The sequence below is a fragment of the Corvus moneduloides genome, chromosome 6 (assembly GCF_009650955.1).
Source record: "Corvus moneduloides isolate bCorMon1 chromosome 6, bCorMon1.pri, whole genome shotgun sequence".
In the NCBI taxonomy this organism is placed as follows: Eukaryota; Metazoa; Chordata; class Aves; order Passeriformes; family Corvidae; genus Corvus; species Corvus moneduloides.
Window position 1 is genome coordinate 44,831,314 of NC_045481.1, and position 18,994 is coordinate 44,850,307.

An 18,994-nucleotide genomic window follows, 5' to 3' on the forward strand; every position below is an offset into this window, starting at 1 on the left:
ATCCAAAGAGCTACCACAGGGCTACCACTAAACACAAAACTTACCCCATTACAGGATTGAGCACTATGGCTCGAGGCTCATCTAGGTTTTCTGAGATAAGTATCTTCCTTGACGTCCCATTCAGCCGGGTCACTTCAATGCGGTCTGTGCCAGTATCAGTCCAGTACAGGTTCCTGGCCACCCAATCCACAGCAATGCCATCTGGATGGTTGATTTCCGTGGTCACCAGAGTCTGGGCTCCAGCGCCATCAAGATAGGCCCGACGAATTGCCCGGACATCGTCATCAGTCCAGTAGATGTAGCCTTCCACAGGGTCATAGTCTATGGCAATTGCATGTCTGATGTTGTCTATCTGCAGAATAATGTCAGTGAAATCTGGCATGTCCAGGGAAATCCTCCTCAAGTCAGTTCTTCTAGCGAGCAGCAAGACTTCCTCAGCACCTGGGGAGAAAAGCATTCACGGCATCATTCCCATTGCTACTGACGTGAAGATTTCAGTAGAGCACAGCAGGCTGTGAACTGCTACTGTTGCTGTAACAAGAAGAGATTTCCTTAAATAAGGACATCAAACTTTCATGAAAATATAGACTTGGTTATATTTTAGATGACAATTTCTCCTAGCCTTCTAAACTAGTACAGACCATAGCAATCTGTCTCTAGAATCTAAAAAAAAAAATAATTTGGTGGGTGCAGGTCCAAATATTTCATCACATTATAGAGACTTGCTCAGCCAAATGTCTCACTAGCTCTATCAGTGCACTAAACAAGTTTTCACACATGCCCTACGCAATAAATGACAGGGGCTAACAGAAGACTGGAGTATTTTGTAAACAAACTCCATTAATGATTTGCTCCAGACAGTCCAACAAGAAAACAAGTCACAGCCACAGCAAGTATTTATCATTTGGCCAAAGTGGACGCCAAACTAATTCTAAGGTAACAGGATTGGTGCTCTTTTCTCTCCTTTATTCTTCCTCCCCACCACAAAGTTTCCCTGCTTGTGGAAGGGGTGCCAAACAACAATTTGGAGTATATTTCAAGGACAAATGGCATCTTTAGTGCTGTCTGACACTGAAGTGGCAGCTTCTTTTATTAGTGAAAAAAAAGGACAGACAGCAGAATGTGCAGTTGCTTAATAAAGTTTCCCTACATCCACCCATGCATGCTTCAGTACAAAAAGAGAAGTATGAGGGTTTTTTTCCTACTTCTGTTACCAAGTTGATGCTGTGTATTTTGAAAACTGACAAGGAAATTTTATTGTTTAGCAATACTCCAAAACTGGAAACCTGAATAAAAGTCATTTGTTGTATTTCATTCAGACCAGCAAACATCAGTAGGAGGTGGCAATTTCCAGTTCCCCCCAACAGCTCAGACTGAATGAAAATGGCCAACATGGGGACATATCTTTTGAGCCCACTAAGAATAACAGAAATTCAAATCCTCATGAGAATATTCTTCTAGAAATATTTCACACCCAGACACGCTTATGGAGTTCTGGAGACTCAGAGGTTGAATTTATTGTACAACAAAACTAAATTCACATTCACTATGGGTGCTGGATTTACTTTTGGGTTTGGAAGTCAGGGTTTAGCCTCTACATAATATCTTAGAAGCTCTGAAAAGAAATAATGCTCAGGACACAAGGCTATAATGACAGAAACTAAAAAGATTAAAAGAGCAGTATTTTAACATAATTTAAACACTTTGAACTACCTCAAGTCATTGCAGCTCCTGGACAAAGCAGTGCTGCTCTCCTCCTTGCCATGGGCTGCTTGTTCTTACTTCTGTATCACCCCTTCTCACACACAAGCACAGCATGGCTTTGTACAATGGCTGCGTGTTGCAAACCACACCAAAGAGCTAATCCAAACAAAAACTAACTCCATAGAAATAAAGTCATCAGCCTAAGTTAACAACCAGACCTGCACAGCTCCACAAACATTTGTGTGGGCACAGGGAGGGGCTCCAGCAAGAACACTTCTCCCAGTCAGCATCAGCTGGCCGGGTTTGATAAGGACAGCACCACTTTGAGGGAAGGCTTGGGTAGAACGAGAGAAACAACAACTTGGAGCTCAAAACCCCCCTGGAGAAAAGGGAGGAGTGAAAGCCCACTCATTCATGACAGCAAAGCAAGAGAGACATCTACCATCACACATCCACAATAGATTTTCTAACTTCAAAGGTTTCAGAAAGACTGTTCCTTACGCTTGAAACTTCTGCTCTCTTCTCTGGACATAGCAAAACTAGTAACCTTTCTGCTGAGGGAACATCATGCCTCAGCAATCAGTAGAAGGCACTGCTAGCAAAAGTATTCATTTTCAAAAGCTTTATGAATGTCTTGGATTTTAGCACCTTTACTAAATAAAAACAATAGGATACATAAACCAGATTTTGATATTTTAAATTATCACAACACAGCAACTGCAGGAGAACCAAATACCTCATGTAACAAGGTTTTATGTCTAGCTCCTATGCTTCTGAAATATTTCATTATGGGAGTCAAAATAAAAACTGTTTAGTGAAAGTTAAGTAAAAATTCAGGCCTCAAAACTCAGAATGGAAAGGGGGATGTATCTGGTCATCTACGTGCTCCACAAACACAGAAGAGTTTTAAATTATACATTTAAAAAGACAGGTGAGGCAGGTGAGCTGTTGGATTTGCTTTTTACTGAAGAGAACACCTGGAAGGCATGGCACTCTGTCTCAGGGAGGATGATGAGCGAGTCAAGAGTTTATGGGTTGGGATTAAAGAACAGACCAGCAAGGGTGAACCTCTGTGTTTGTTACAGGACACCAGATCAGGAGGAGCAAGCGGATGAAGCCTTTTACAGACAGCTGGAAGGAGCCTCACAGTCACAGTCCCTGTTTCTTATGGGTGACTTCAGCCACCCCGATCTCTGCTGGAGGAACAGCACAGTGCAGGAGGCTCCTGCAGAGCACCGATGACAACTTTCTAACACAAGCGGCAGAGAGGCCAGCGAGGAAAGATGTGCTGCTGGACCTCGTACTAACAACAAAGAACTGACTGGGGATATGAATGTTGGGGGCAGCCTTGGCTGCAGTGACCATGAGATGGTGCAGCATAGGATCCTGCAATGAAGAAGCAGGGTCCTGAGTAAAGTCCTAAAGAGACAACTGATCTCTTCAGTGATCTTCTTGAAAGAATCTCATGGGAACATACCCTAGAGGGAAGAGGGGTCCAAGAGATGTCGTTAATACTCAGGGAACAGCACAGAAGCTGTTCAGACACTGACAGCACTCAAGTCTATGCCGACCTTATCTTCCAAATTTCTACTGTATTAATGCAATCATAATATTGAAGTACAAGTAGTGTGAAGCAGAGGACCATCAAATACATGCCTAGCAAATGACAACACAGCAATTACTAATATTACATGCATTTCTAGGACAACCAACATTACAAGCCTCGTTGCATGGGAACAAACAGATAAGAATCAAATGCATGCGTTTTGCCTCTTCACACAAGGGATTACAGGTTCACCTTGGTTCACTGTGAACATGTTCAGAGACAGAGGAAGGAACAGTCAGTCCAAGGCCTGGATTATGTCTAGAAATGCTGACCAGACAACAGGCTGAAAGACAGTTAACATCCCCTAAAATTCACAAGTAGTACCAAAACAGCCTTCACTTCCTCACAGCAGTAATAATTAGATTTCTCTCATCCAGCACTGTGATACGTTCACCTCTGCACAAGACCGCACATTTATTTGCACGCAAAATATTCTTTTGACCAGCTACAGGACAGCCCAGACACCTCGAAGGAACTACATTACTAGAATCTTCTTGCAAACTGAAGGAAACTATTTGTATCTGACATATTTAGCTGCTCTGAGTTTTTCTGCAAGCAAACACTACTGTAGATCTATTCCCAACCTCAGTTCTGTCCCATGGACATATACTAAAGCTAAAAATAAACAGGAAGAAGAAAACTTCTCTCTGCTGATCTAGCAAAGAAAAAGAAAATCTTCAGCTGACAATTGGGACATTTTATCGGTAGTTGAATGGGATCCCTCTTGGTAATTTCTTCTAACATACCTCTAACTGAGGCTTGTGGGTCAAAAGAAACAACAAGGGGAATGAGCTACATAGCCAATTCTGTCGGGATGCTTAAAATTAAGTGAAATATTATGCAAAAAGACTCTTGACAGACATGCACCTACATCCTTGAACATTAAAAAACACACAATCAGAGAAAATGTTGCCACAGCATGTAGCACTATGTTACACCCCCCGCTTGAAAGCTGGTAATAGATTGTTATCGTGGGTTACTTTTGATAGGTGCAAAAAATCCTGTCTTTTATTACAAGGCAGTTTAAAATTAGTTGGTTATAATTGTATTTGACTCCATTAGCAAACTTCTGCTAGAGAGAAAGAGTTGGCAGCAGGCTCTGAGCACATCACCAAGAGATGAGAACTTGACACTGGTTCTCTCTAAAAACCTGGACAAACATGCTTGTCTGGCTCATTAGTTTTATCTGTATCATGGAGGTATTTTGATTATTAATATTGGTAGGAATGTTTTCAAGGCTACAGAAGTGTTGTGCTGTGACTTGCCCAGCGTTATCCTAGATAACCTGGAACCTGCCTAACACATTACAGGCAGCTATTTACCCAGTGCTAAAGTGCTATAGCATATATTTAATTAACTTAATCTTCAAAAACCTCTCTCACTGCAGTCACTTTTCTAACCACATAAATAAGAGATTCCCAACAGAATTGCTAACTGTTACAACATGGTCATTTATAACACCACACAGTGAACAAAAGCCTTTTTGGGGGAGGGTGAGTGGGAAATGCAAGATATTCCAACATCACAACTGCAGCAACCAAACACTTCAGCAAAAGTTAATGAAAACTTTTCTATGCAAACCATAAATAGAGATCCAGGAGGAACTAGTTCAATCTAAAGTTTCCATTTTGAAAGTATTTTAAAATACCCAAATTCAAATTGTATGATTTTTTCAACTGGTTTAAATTTTGAACAGCTTATTTTTTTTCTACTCTATTCAGCACAAGCTTTCTGCAGACCTTCAATAGAAATTTTCAGCAGATCTAATAACCACAAGAGCTGATGAGCTGTTCTAGTTAACATACAATCACAGAAAGGTTTGGGTCGGAAGGGACCTTGAAGATCATCTCATTCTGACCCCTCTGTCATAGGCAGGGATGCCACCCACTAGATCAGGTTGCTCAGGGTCCCACCCAACCTGGCCTCAAACTCTTCCCAGGATGGGGCACCAGAACAGTATCTGACTTTACCAAAAAACCAAATAAGAAGACTGTATACTCTATTTGCAATTAATAAATCCTAGAGAAAGAGGTTAGGAGACCTTTTTTCCTTTTTGCTCTTATACAAGGTGCTTTCCTGCCATACCCAGAAATCAGTATTTTAATATCTGTGCTAGGATATCATGCTTGCTTTGATTTGGTTGGTTTGGGCTTTTGTTATTAAAAATTCATGCTTCACTGCTGGAAATGGCAACTGTATTCTATTTGCAAAATTAACTGCGGTCAGAGCTGACAGCAGCAAAAGCAGGCCATCTCACCAGCTTGACAAGAGCTTTTTTTATTCTTCCTTTGGCCCACTTCACATTTGACAAGTAACAAGACATCTGTAACACAGTAACAAATGCTCCAATTTATTCACCCAACCTAAACATGTGGACTGCAGTGGCTGCCTCTTTGCCAGAAAAGGCCATGCTATTCCTTTCCCATTTGTCTGTCTGCTAATTAGGCTAGAACAACGACCTATTGTAGGACTCATCCCCCAGTTTTATGTATATGCATGAGCATGCACCTGCATGTACAGACTCAGTCTCATTACAAACAACTCTGGAAATCTCTATACTTGTGGGGAGAAAATCAGATACACTGTAAAAACAGGAAAGATTTTAGCTCTGCTCCAAAGAACAAAATGGTAAGTGCTTTTTGAAGCGAGTGAGTTAGAAATACTTTGACTGCAGGCAACTCCTTTACAAGCTGTTTGAGCACAGCTACCTCAGCACTCTTGATAAACTAAAAAGATTTATCAAAAAAGCAAGGGATCTTGTTGGTTGCTGCCATACAGTGAATTACCTGGCAAAGTTTCAGTGTATGGCAAAAGGGGGCCAGAGTACAGTTCTGGGAGAAAACATGGAGTGTATGAAAATTGGTTACATTGCCATGCTGTTTAATAACCTTTCCAATATTCAAAACATCTACAACATCTTGCACAAGGGTTTAACTTTAGTCACTCTTCACACCAAAAGAAAAATGATGTAATGAAACCGACAGATTTAAATCAGCAAAACTCTGTACAACCCCCTTTGTGGTCCTCAACCTCCCCCAGAAAACAGTAATATTTAAGGAGTTGAAACAAACTTTAGCAGTACCTAGAAATACATGGAAATTTTTTTATACTTTCTCCTTGGTTACCTTACTAGAGCCAGTTGCAACACGGACAGCACTATGCATTCCAGTTCAGGCCTTTATTTATCTTCCAGTCTGAGAGGAAGACACCACTGCTGCTTCTGACTGTGTGACAGTGGTGGGCTGTGAAAGGCTGGCCATGTACTCTCCAACTGGACACTGCACATGCAATTTAAAACCAAGGACTGTGCAGTGGGAGTGTGCAACCAGCAAAATAGAAACAGGAAAGGTTTCTTTGCAAGAATGTTTTGAGTGGCCACATTCAGGCAGGACTTGATTTAATTGAAAGGTAAGTAGGCATAAGGAAAACTAACAATTGTGACAAAGAAAGGAAATACCAGAGCACTTACGTAACTCATAAATTACATCATATCTGTCTGCATGTTACAGTGAAAAGCTATTGTCTACTGTTTCTTCCATTATCACAGTAGCAGACTTCTAAGTTTCCCTGAACCAGAAAAAACACCTACAAATCAGAGTTTTGACACATTCACACAGCCACCAAAATGTAATCCCACAAATGGAATATTAGTTAAACTGCACAGCTGATAAGATCATTAGCACAAAGCAGCTGACTAGGACAAAAGTAATGCTTCTTCCAGAAAAAGCTGTTGCAACACAGAAAACACAGTTACCCTGTTCTAGTTTAGGATGGCGCTTCTGTGAGACACGTTCAGTGTGTACATACCCAGTATTACACTTGTGAGCACACAGCTTTGCAAAGTTACTACTGACAGAGGAGAAGAAAACTCTTAGGAAGATTTACTCAAAACAATCACAACTGCACTGGCAGTAACCAGAACCAAAGGTCAGCACAGCCATCTGGCTACTGCTTTACCAAGCAAAGAAGCTGCCCTTACACACAGGTTTCATCCAAAGACCTCGAAGCACTTGAACAACTAAGTCTTACCCTGCCCTTGGGTCTGTCTATGTTCTGTGTGCTTTAAAGGGAGAGGAGAGGAGAGGAGAGGAGAGGAGAGGAGAGGAGAGGAGAGGAGAGGAGAGGAGAGGAGAGGAGAGGAGAGGAGAGGAGAGGAGAGGAGAGGAGAGGAGAGGAGAGGAGAGGAGAGGAGAGGAGAGGAGAGGAGAGGAGAGGAGAGGAGAGGAGAGGAGAGGAGAGGAGAGGAGAGGAGAGGAGAGGAGAGGAGAGGAGAGGAGAGGAGAGGAGAGGAGAGGAGAGGAGAGGAAAGTTGGAAATGTTAAGCGGTAAATCTGACTGTTCCCTTATGGATATCATACTCCCAGCTTCTACTCTTTATTAAGGAAAAAAAATTAACATCCCTTTGCACGGAATTCTTAATAACAGTTCATTGCAAGCCATAGGAAAAAGGATGGGCCAAGAAAAAGTCTGTCAGAAATCCCTACTGCTGGAAAAAGGGTGGGCTTTGGATTGTGGTGTTCCCTTGCAAAGCACAGTTTTAAAGTTTACATGTACCTACTCTCTGCTGGAGACACAATTCCACTGAGTAAGGAGTCACTGACTTTAGAACTGACATCCATTTTACCACGTGCTTTCTGTTAAAGAGAGTTTTGGTACTAACACCTCAAATGCGCAGAGACAAGAATCAAAAATTCATTACAACTCAACAAGATACATAATTTATATATATAAAAAAATGAACAGAAATACAGTAGGTTTTCTACAATCCCACTTCTGTTGACTTCTAATTGCAGATGTTTCCTATTCAGCAAGAGACCTTGAACATATTAAGTTTCTCTGCACTGTTGTCATCCTTTACACAAACAGAAATACTTTACACCCCACAAACCCTCTCTGAGGCTGAAAACTGTATAATGCTTTGAAATTAAAGCATTATTTATTATGTGCCAAGTCTGATGGAGCCCCAGAAAATTCAATTCTGAGATGACACAATCAAGAAAAAACCAAAACAGTAAAAGAAAATGAAACAAAGAAGATACCAACAGCTGCAAATTAGGGTTTGTGAATCTAGGGAGAGTCTCAATCTCACTGTTGCTACATTGACGCAGTAAAACAGAGCTCAGCCACCCAATGCTGGAAGAGGCAGCCAAGCTACAGCAGCTTAGGTAGTTATCACTGTGTCGTGGTGATGCTGCCTGTGTTAGCTCCTAGCACATAGTGAATGCAAGATAACAAAGTTTACACGTAAACCTTTTCAGTGCAGACCCAGGGTGTGGTTCTTTTGCAGCATAAAACCAGATTCAATCCAGAGATTCAACAGTGCTGAAAAGGGAGAGTGGTGCTATTTCCTTTATACATACACACACCAAAAAAAAAAAACCAAAACCCAAAAACCCCACCCAAAAAAAGGAAACAAAAATCTCTAACCACAAAAATAAGCTCTAACTAGACAGTGTTTCAGAGTCCTGGAAAGTAGTCATCAATTTGAAACATGCACCAACAAAGCTTGAAAAGAAAGTTTCATTCACCATAGCACAGGAAAACCACCGACAACAGAACTAGATGATGTGGCAGACCTTCAAGAATGCTCCTCACTCCCTCCAGGTTTGTTCCTTATGGCATGTTTCTAATGGCTTTTATCCAATGAAATTATAAATAAGGCCATTTCCATATGAGGCTATTTAATTTTGTCACTAGACAAAGTAGTTCCCATTTATAAGCGTGAAACTTGCTATGAACAGAAAATAATAGTCTTTTCATAGAAATCAAATAAAACCATCAACACAACTAAATAAATAAAATTCAATAAAGCAAAAGGGAAATAAATAAAATAAATAAAGCCAAGGGAAAACAGACTCAAACAAGATCTACACATGAATGAAAGGGAAAAAAAAACACTCATGAAATTTTTGTGAAATGGAGTAGAACAAGAAGAGGGAGCCGCTAGATTTCCCAGACTCTCAGGTACCCATTACTGGACAGTTTCTACTTACGAACTTGCAGTTTCAACAAGTCCTCGATAAGCAAAGGAAGTACAATGCACCTTTGGGAGTGCAATAGGGAGAGAGGGAGTGAAGAAAAAGTCCTCCAGCTTCTGGATAATATCTCCCTATGGTAGTCAAACTCCAGGCACAGGACAGAAGACACCTAAGAAATCAAAGCATCTTGCAACCAAAAGACCATGGTTTTCCACAGTTGCATTTCAATCACAGAGCTGTCAACAGGGAGAGACAGGTATCCAGTCAGCTGTCAAAGTTCTAGGAAATAAGGCAAAACACAGTTTTCTTTTATTTTTTTATCTCCTGACAAACAGATTAGGACATGAGGGCTGCTTCCCAATACAGCTCCAAATCACTTCTAGAATATTATCAGAGTTTATCTATTGATACACCAGGTTTCTCTTCCAGCATCTTCCAAGTGCTAGAAGACTGCAGACAGTTATTCACACAATGCCAGCAGAAACTTTATCAGGTACTTGAATGAATTGATTCTACAGCAGTTATCCCAAATAACAAATATCTCCCTGACCCTTCTCTTTCTCAAAAAGGCTGATCTCCAATTAGTGGTTGATCGACTTAATGAGAAAGTCTGGATTAATCCATACTGTTCCTCTTTATTTATGAGGAAGACATGCTAGCAAAGAAGCCTTTCCAGGTGGCTAAATGGTATGGGGTAAGTACTTCACAATGAAGGAAGGTATTTGTCTGCCTGATTGTCTTGCTTGGAGGCTTAGTTGCTGTAATCAGCTCATGATTGCTCACCAAGGAACCACAGACAAAACATTTAAAATGTATGATGTGCACCAAGAAATACACAGGAGATGAGAGGAAAGTGCCTTAGCATTTCTTCCTTCAAAAATCTCCTATCTCCTGCATATAAAAAAAACCACTATATGCCCTGCAGTATTAGCCAGCAGGTTCCAAAACCACTGTTTTTTATTTTGCAATGTGCAGAATGGCAAGGAGAAATAAGACACTGGGGATAGTAGCCAACCCTGATCAACTGCTTCAGCAACAGGATCAAGGATAGATAAGGGAAGCTGACTCTTCAAACACCTGAAGCAAGCACTTTCTTCTCCAGTTATAAAAACGTGGGGGCTTTTTTCTGGTTTTCATTTGGGAAAACAGAATTTCCTCATTTATTTGAGAAACTGCAGCTGTCACACCTTCCTGGCAGAAACCCTACAACTTCTGTCACCACACAAGACTAACTCACAGCCAAACTCTCCTATTTTCAAGCAAAGAACAGTTGTCTTCAACTGGAGAAATGCCTCTGGTGAGTTGAGGTCAACGTGCCACGTCTCAAATGGCCACTTACATTCTGACATAGCTGGGACAATATTATTGCAAAAAGCAGTTGGCTAGTTACAACATTTAGACTGAGACAAAAGAAACTATAAGGAGCCAGATTTCTGGGAAGTACCTATCAACTGAGCTACATTTGAGGAGGAAGAACAGAAGAGGGAAGAAATTCTCCTTGTTATCACTTTAAAACAACCAAACTCCCTCTACTGAATAAATAAAAGGTTCTAAAAATGAGTAACTTTTTTAGTTTGAGTCATATTATGCTTAAAGCTCAATATACAGCAGCAGTTCTCATGCTGGCTTTAAGGAACACTCATGCTGATGCACAGCAAGAGTTTAATTTCCACATCTCAAGCAGTGTAAACCCTCCTTTCTGTAAGGGTAGATTTGCTGTGGTAAAGAAGCCACCAAGATAATTGTGAATTCAAGTACCTGTCTCACTGTCAAACCTGCCAGCTACCTCAGCATTAAGGCAAGTCACTAGCAGGAGTCGATGCAATCTTGGATATTTATCCTCAACATATTTTTTTGCACAGCCTTAGGAAGAGACCCCTTCTAGGGGTAATCCATTACCAAGCATGGCACAGATAGCATCAGCTCACAAATCTGTCCACAGTACACGGGCATTTGCTTTTTCTGAGTTCAGTAATAATACCAGGGTAAGCAGCAGCTAAAGTACCTTTACAATATGGTTGCTTTTGCAGCCAAATTCTTTGTCTTCTGCTATGGCAGAGGATCATTTATGTTTTTATAGCCCTTCCCGGAGACAGTTTTGCTCAGTCTACTTAGAATCATAGAATATCTCAAATTGTAAAGGACTATTGAGGCCAACTCACTGTTCTTTGCAGGACCACGTAAAACTAAACCCTATGACCAAGAACAGTGTCCAGACACCCCCTGGCTTAGATCTGTACTGAGCCAATGCCTAGTGTATTAAAGGAACCTACTTTAGTTGGTACTGCCCTTACTTCCAGGCATCCCTCCTTTGTGCAAGCTTTAAAACATCAGAAGCATTTCTCCAAAACTATGGCAAACTTGGATGTCACATTTGTCATGTACTCCTTGCATGGCATGCAAATACATCTATACCTCAACCACCCTTATGCCTTTTTACCAAGAGGTCTCTCACATTGCTTTCAAACACAAGAAAGGGAACAGAATCATGACCTTTCCCAACACAAATGGAAAGACAATAAATCAGAGTAAAATTAAATCTCCAAGAGATTCCAGTGTCACAGAAAGGCTTGGCTTGTTTTGGTTTGTGTTTCTATGTGGAAGCAAGTAAAAAAAGGTTCCTCTTAATAGAGACCTAAATTTGGTTAGAGAGGAATTTAGCTATGTAAAATGGATCAAGAGTTAATGATACCCAGGCCATATGAAATTGCTGCAATGAATTTGCATAATGAGTAAAGTAAAATTCTGTAGCATTTACTGAAATATTTTATCTATATACTGCAGCAAGCACTACACATTTAATGAGAAGCAAAACAAAATCCTGAAAAATATTTATTTTAAAACTAGGGGTACCCAGGTTCCAGAAGCTGCATGGATCTGGACTAGTTCTGACATTGTGTAGCTCTGTGTCCTTGCTGAAGTTAAAAATATAGAATAAAAAAGAACATTAGCTGAAGTCCCAGTTTATCCTACTTATTACAGCTGCACAGCCATAGAGCCAAGCTAGTAGAGACCTGGGAGAGCAAGGTACTGAATATTAAAAATATTTTGCAGGCATCAGCCCTGGATAATAGGTTCTAAAATGCTATCCAATTAATTTTAGTTCATATACAATTGACTAACTTGATACTGTGATATCAGAAAACTATGTGCAATGACAGTAAGAACCTTTGGGAAGGCAACACGGACAGGCAGAGGGAATTTAGGAAGTCAGAGCGACTGCTTACAGGAAATATATCCACTTAGAAAAAAGATGAGGCTTTTAACATTCCTTTAGAAGGCCTGCAATGATAGCTGTATGCCAGCAACACTGCATGCAGCAGAAAGAAATTATATATGTTCCAGAAACATAAGAGAAACATGTTGCTGAATGCTGTTTACAAAAACCAGCTCAGTCTTGGAAGGATGTAGACACATAGCTGCTGTACAAGAGCCTGGGATCAGGGTTTAATCACAGTTAGCTGGCAAGAGACACAAAAAACATCTAGAGGTGCCTGAATGTGATTAAACTGAACCACATGGTCAAGTCACAGAAGGAAGGAAAAAGCAGGGAGAGTCATCCAATATTTTGAGACTGCAGCTTTGCCCAGCAAAGCAAAACAAACCTGCTCCACGAAAGCAGAACAGGGTGCAAAGATCAGGCTCCATTTCATCTGGAAACATTCACTTCAAGTGGTACAAATTATACCAAAGGTGCACCAGAGCTGGAGTGAGAAACAGATAATTCATGTCATTCACTGCACACTGTGGAAAGCAAGAAGAATGAGGAAGGTGAATCTACTCATAAGAGGTGACAGGTATCACTTGAAGACTCTACTCTGCAAGGTAAAAATTGGAGACGAGACATAGCCATTAATACATCTGTCTTTCTCAAAACACTTCAACCTACTACTGGCCCAACAACAGAACTCACTAAATCCTAGGACAGGAACCCCAGGACAGAAGGAGAAGGAACAGCTTCTTGAAAGGAGACATTGCGCATGAACAGAAGATTCGTGAATCAAAATAATTCTGTTCATGAAGAAAGTAAATGTGAACCTTAAACAATGAAAGAAAGAAAAACTTCAGGATAGTCCTAAATCAGCAAAATTACTATAAGAAGATCCCCAAGCCTGTGAAACTTCCATCCTTTTGCTCTGCTTTCAGCTGGCCTATTTGCTGGTACAATTATACATCCCTTCTAAGTGACTGCAACCAAAGTTTGGTTCCTTTCTCAAATATTCACGCAATTCCTCAAGTTAGCTTAGGAAAGGCTTTCAAACAAACAAACAAAACAAACAAAAAAACCCAAACAAAACACAAATCAAGAAAACTACCTGGTCTAAGAATTGAAGATCCATTTAGAGACATGAAATTTCACTAGTCAGTTATTCTTCAAAGTTACATACAAGGTGTTACCAGTTACTACTGAGTAGGCCACTCTCCACAGGCACAATTAGAATCATCAGACTCTGATGGGCTTTACAAACTGTGACTTCATTACCTTCTGTGCCAGCAAGATTAGGTTCAGATATCTCTCTAAAATAATGTATTTGACACATGCAACAAGACACCAGTGGTCCAGTGCAACCTCCTAAGTAATTTCAAAGACCAGAGCTTGAATGTTCACTTCGTTAAGAGTACATGGTCAGGAGCAGCTGACTTACTTTCCAAACTTATAACCCCTTTGCTTGTTGATATGGGAACTTCAAGGAAGTGCAGAACATTTTCAAGCCAATAGAGGAAAACAGACTTAGCACCATGGGTCTGCAAAACAATACATTTACCTTCACAAAACAAGTACACATTCCCAGAGAAGAACATACACTTGATGCCAGTTGCTATCCATCTATCTGATATCCATTATTAGTGATGGATATTTACTGTAAAGCTAATTTTTTTTTTATTCAGGGCAAGTCTTTAGAATCAGAGAGAAAGCAAGAATGAATCAACACCAAAAGCTAAAACCACAGGAAAACGAGCTATTGTTTTTAAACAGGCACAATACTTAGGGTTCCAGCATATCAACAGTTAGTTTAGTCGAAGTATAAAATTCCAGAGTTTCATTACAGACAGATGTAACTCAGCAAGGCAAATACTGGCACAGCCTGTCCTTGAATTCATATTTTTTGTTAATTACCTAGGCCCTTTACCACTTGTAAAGAGCTATGGAGTGCTCTCACCCGAACATTACCAATGTATGTATTCTTCAATATTCAAGAGAGCTGAAATCACCTAAGAGCCCCACGGCTTTTCTGCTCAAGAATTCTTTCCAACAGATATATACAGTAACATTATACAGTTATATTTGCACCAGTAAACTCCCCATGTGGACAGGGATTTTGAGAACAGAATGCTTTTTACTTCTGCAGATAAACCCGCAGCAGCTTTTGTGTAATTCATTTAACAGCCTGAAGGCAAAGAAGCTCATATGCCCAAGTCACTCTGTACTTTTGCACCTCTGCCCAAGCCAACAGGGAACAAAATGAAGAGGTGGTCAACACCCTTGGATCCCGCTACAACATCACTACAAAGGGCTCGTGTGGAGAACAAAAAGTCAGTTCCTTGCAACCAAGGAGTTAATAGTAAGATGGGAAAGAGAAGCACATGGATGTTGGCATAAGGCAGACAGGGCAACAAAAGATCTGGAGCTTGGGAAAGAAATAATCCATAAAACTGAACCAAAAAGCCACATTCTTATGCAAAAACAGATTTCCTGTTCTCATCCCACTTTTCTGCCCTCCTTTGACAGAAAACCCTTGGCAGATTGTCTGGCCTGACAATGGAAAGGTGAAAGCACAGTATAAGCAGTTGCTCCTGCTTGTGCTATCTGCCAAAATGCCAAAAGCAGGCTGACCTTCATTCCCACTGGCAGAAACATGAGGTCAATATGAACGTCTAAAAAGGTTGTCCCGAGCATTCAGAGAGGTTTTTTTTTAAAGCTGTGAAAGGGAAGCTTTCCAAAGCTGGAAGGAGGAAAGGGAAAAGTCTCTCAGCAGCTGCAAAACTACCTTATAAGCCTTTCAATTACAGCAGGATGAGCTAATAAAGCCGGCCCTTAAACCCTGGAGATTCAGTGTTTAAATTGTGCTTCTAGTTCATAAATGAAAGGCATCCCTTATGCTTGCTCTAGTACCCAGAGGAACCAAGCCACATCAGAAAATGATTATACTATTTGACTAGCCTTGAAAATGCACTGGAGATAGGCAGCAGAGTCAGCAGAACACTCTCCAAATCCTTGCTTCCTAGTGCTCTACCACAGTGTTAGCTGCCTGCTTTTGTAAGATGCGTCTTTAAAAGAGACTTCCCAGTCAATGGAAAAACCGAGCTTTCAAAGGACACCACAAGGCTCATTCAACCTGTGGATACAAAACATGCATCTAGTTACACTTTCTAATTACAGCATATACTCTAGCTGTTATTCCCTCAACAGCTTTTTATTGGTGATACACAACCCTCTCCTACTGCTCAGGGACACGGACAACTCACCTAGAACAGTATTTTCTCAGTTATCTCAACAACTCAGCCACCACTACTTTATCCTTGACCTCTTCTGCACAATGAATGGGAGGGAGAAGAAGTTTGGCCACTGTCCAAACGGAAAGATGTCCTACATTGAGTTACTTTTAATAAAATCCTTCAGCAATGGGTTCCACATACTACTTCATTTCTACAGGGAACTGGCAACACTAAATACAGACAAAATTCTCCGATTTCTACTACAATGGATTACTTTAGTTCATAAAAATCACCCTCTTTGGTAGCTTGATGGGAGGTTTGGATGCAAAATGACATTTCAGAGTATCAGGCAGCTCCTCTCCACTCACTCCTTCAAGGATCAGCTCTGAAGCAGTGAACCCAAATGACACCAACACTGTGACTGTAGAGAAAAGCCAAGTTCCTACCTGCTTTGCACGTCCTGCCATCGTCTTCCAGCTGCACACCAGTGGGACAGGCACAGCTGTAGAAGGGGTCCCTTGGAGACAGCAGGCACAGATGGGAGCAACCACCATTGTTTTCTTCACATGGAGTGTGAACTTCAAGAAACAAAAGAGATTTATTCTAATTTTTCTAGAAGCCCTAAAGCCCTGTTTTCTCCATGAGGAAGAAATTATAGTTCCCAAATGACTGGCATAAGCTTTAGTGCTAAAAGACAGAGGAATCACAATATAAAATGCTTGATTCCCCCCCCTCCCCAGTATCTAACTCCAGGGGCACCTAAATTGAGATGTACGCAACTGATGGGACAACCAGTTCTATGAAAGAAAAGAAAACATAACAATTTGTACAATTCCTCCATTACAGAAGTGTTGCATGTACAGGACAGGGATGGACATAGGACAACTGAACACTCCTTTCTCCTTTAGATGGGAAAAAAATGGCAGCAAGACATAAAACCGTATTAATAAGTAATTATGGATAAATATTGCCACTTATAAAAAATACTTGCAACTTTTGCAAGATTTCTGCAAAACTATAGTTTGAATCATCACCTGAACTACTTTCATATGAAAGCACAAAATGTCTGGCTAATTTGACATATTACTTCCACTGACACTCACAGAGCAAAAAAAAAATGGTGAGGAAGGAATCCAAGCCTGATCTTAATGAAGTCAATGGCATCTGAGCTATTTTCAGCATATGCTCTTTCCCTATGTGCTGTATTTTCTTTGTGACTGACTCAGAAATACTATGACCCAAGGCTGGGACATTCCTGGAGCTAAAAGCAATGACAGGAATTCAGCACAGACAAACTCTTATCTGGAGCTGTGAGATAGACCAGGGTGCTGTGCATATCCAGCAACCTCAGTGAAAACTTGCACATGTTCCATCCCCAAGATGATCTCCAAACTCCTGTTGCTTACTTTCAGGCCTGTTTACTCACCTCTTATAAACTTCATTGGAATAACAAATGTTATCTTTAGGGAAGCAGATTTTACAGTTGGCATAAATAAAGAAGCCAGTCCAAACAGCAAGAGTACTTCCTCTAGACACGAGTTGATTCTTCCCAGAGCTACTCAATTACATACATTTCTACAACATTGCTTTTAAGTCCCATTCTCACAATCCTAAAAAACCCCAAGACCTAGACCAACTGCCACATGATATCACATGCACATACAAAATATATGCAGCTCTACGCGATTCTGAATACTCTACATGTGCATTCCTTTGACGCAGCACCATAGGATATAAAGAAAAATAGAGGCACATGTGTGTTCATATAAAAGCTCAAAACTAAATCCCTTCCATACTAAGATATTCACAAACGATTTGATACGTATTGAAGATAACCATGATCAAGTCTGGACTGCAAAAACTGCACTTACAAGTACAACATGAACATTATATATTTCATGGCAATTCTACTTATTTTAAAAAAGGTTATCATAAGCATTTCTTACAGTTGTCTTTAAAGTAATGGCATTAAAAAGATGTCAGGTGAGTTGGTACCGTTCTTGTTCAAATATTCCAAACCAAAAGAATTCACTGAAGTACCGCACTGGATTTTGGATTTTGCTACCAAATGGGACAGTGAGTGAGCTTACACCAATTCAGGCAGGAATATTCAAAAGAAGGTACAGGATTCAAGCACTTCTACCTTTAGCAACCAATCCCTTGACAAGCATGCAAAACCTTGAAACTGCACACGACTCATTTTTCTGACTAAGGTTTTCCCTGACAGATAAGTAGCAGTCATGCAGAGGGTTTGAGGGAAAGCAGGACATACAGTACGGCTGCCGGTCCGGACTCAGGACCTGGATGTCCATGGGTGAGTACAGGGCAGACAAGATCTCTCTCCTTTTCTCTCCCGTCCTTTTGTTACAGGCGTGGATGGAGCGCGTCTGCCAGTCCGTCCAGTACAGAGTGTCCCCAGACAACGTCAGAGCAAAAGGATGAGTAAGGCTACCTTCAACAACTTTTTGCCTTTTTGGGAGAAAGAGTAAGGATTAAAAAGGGATTGCTTCCACTTGTTACCACACATTAAAAAACCTGGCTTTGTAAAAACTCATAGAGGAACTGTCATCTTTCAACAAATTCATGGGACCAAGAGATTCACCTGCTGATAAAAGTGACAATCAGACTGAAAAAACGTAAAATAAGGTTTTATCCCTTCATAGCATAAGGACACAAATATATTGGGTTTCAGAGCATCAAAGTATCTGATTCGGGCTCTACAGTGACCCCTGAAGTTCCTTAACTTCAGGAGCTGTGCAAATACCCAAACACAAGTGACTTTTCAAGGAAACTTAGGTCCAAAGAGTGCTCCTCAGATTAAAGTATTATATGACATCTTTGCCCAGAACTTCAGCTGCACTCATTCTTCTAGCAGAAAAAAGAAGAAATGACCTATGAGTCTCATTAAACAACCCCTCTTAACTTTGTCTGCAGCAGAAACAAGTATTTTTCAGATTAATTTTTAATGTAGAGCAAAGGTCAGTTGTACTTTTCCTAAAACTAAATATTTATAATCAATACAAATCAGAAACATTTCAGGTTTTTTTCAATGACATATAGCCACACTTCCGAGAATTAGCTGAACTGAAAGCCACAAAACACATGACACTTCTAACATGTTTTCACAGGATCCCAAAATTTATACCTGTTGCAATAAATGTATATCATTTCGATTCAGTAGTTTTGAAGATATTTATTAAGTTGGAGGAAAAATGCCTGACAATTCCTCAGTCAAAACACTAGGTACTCGGTTTCCACAAAATTCATG

At 40.5% G+C, this 18,994-nt stretch overlaps 1 protein-coding gene across 2 annotated transcripts in view; it reads right to left on the bottom strand.

The window, feature by feature from the left end:
- Positions 1-18,994, bottom strand: part of LRP5 (LDL receptor related protein 5) — a 135,652-nt gene that overhangs the window by 66,298 nt on the left and 50,360 nt on the right. For both annotated transcript variants that reach the window (XM_032113562.1, XM_032113563.1), the window contains 3 exons: positions 17,999-18,195; positions 16,173-16,304; positions 45-441 (listed from right to left, as the gene is read on the bottom strand). In XM_032113562.1, the coding sequence (XP_031969453.1) occupies positions 45-441; positions 16,173-16,304; positions 17,999-18,195 (726 nt within the window). The remainder of the gene's footprint in view (positions 1-44; positions 442-16,172; positions 16,305-17,998; positions 18,196-18,994) is intronic.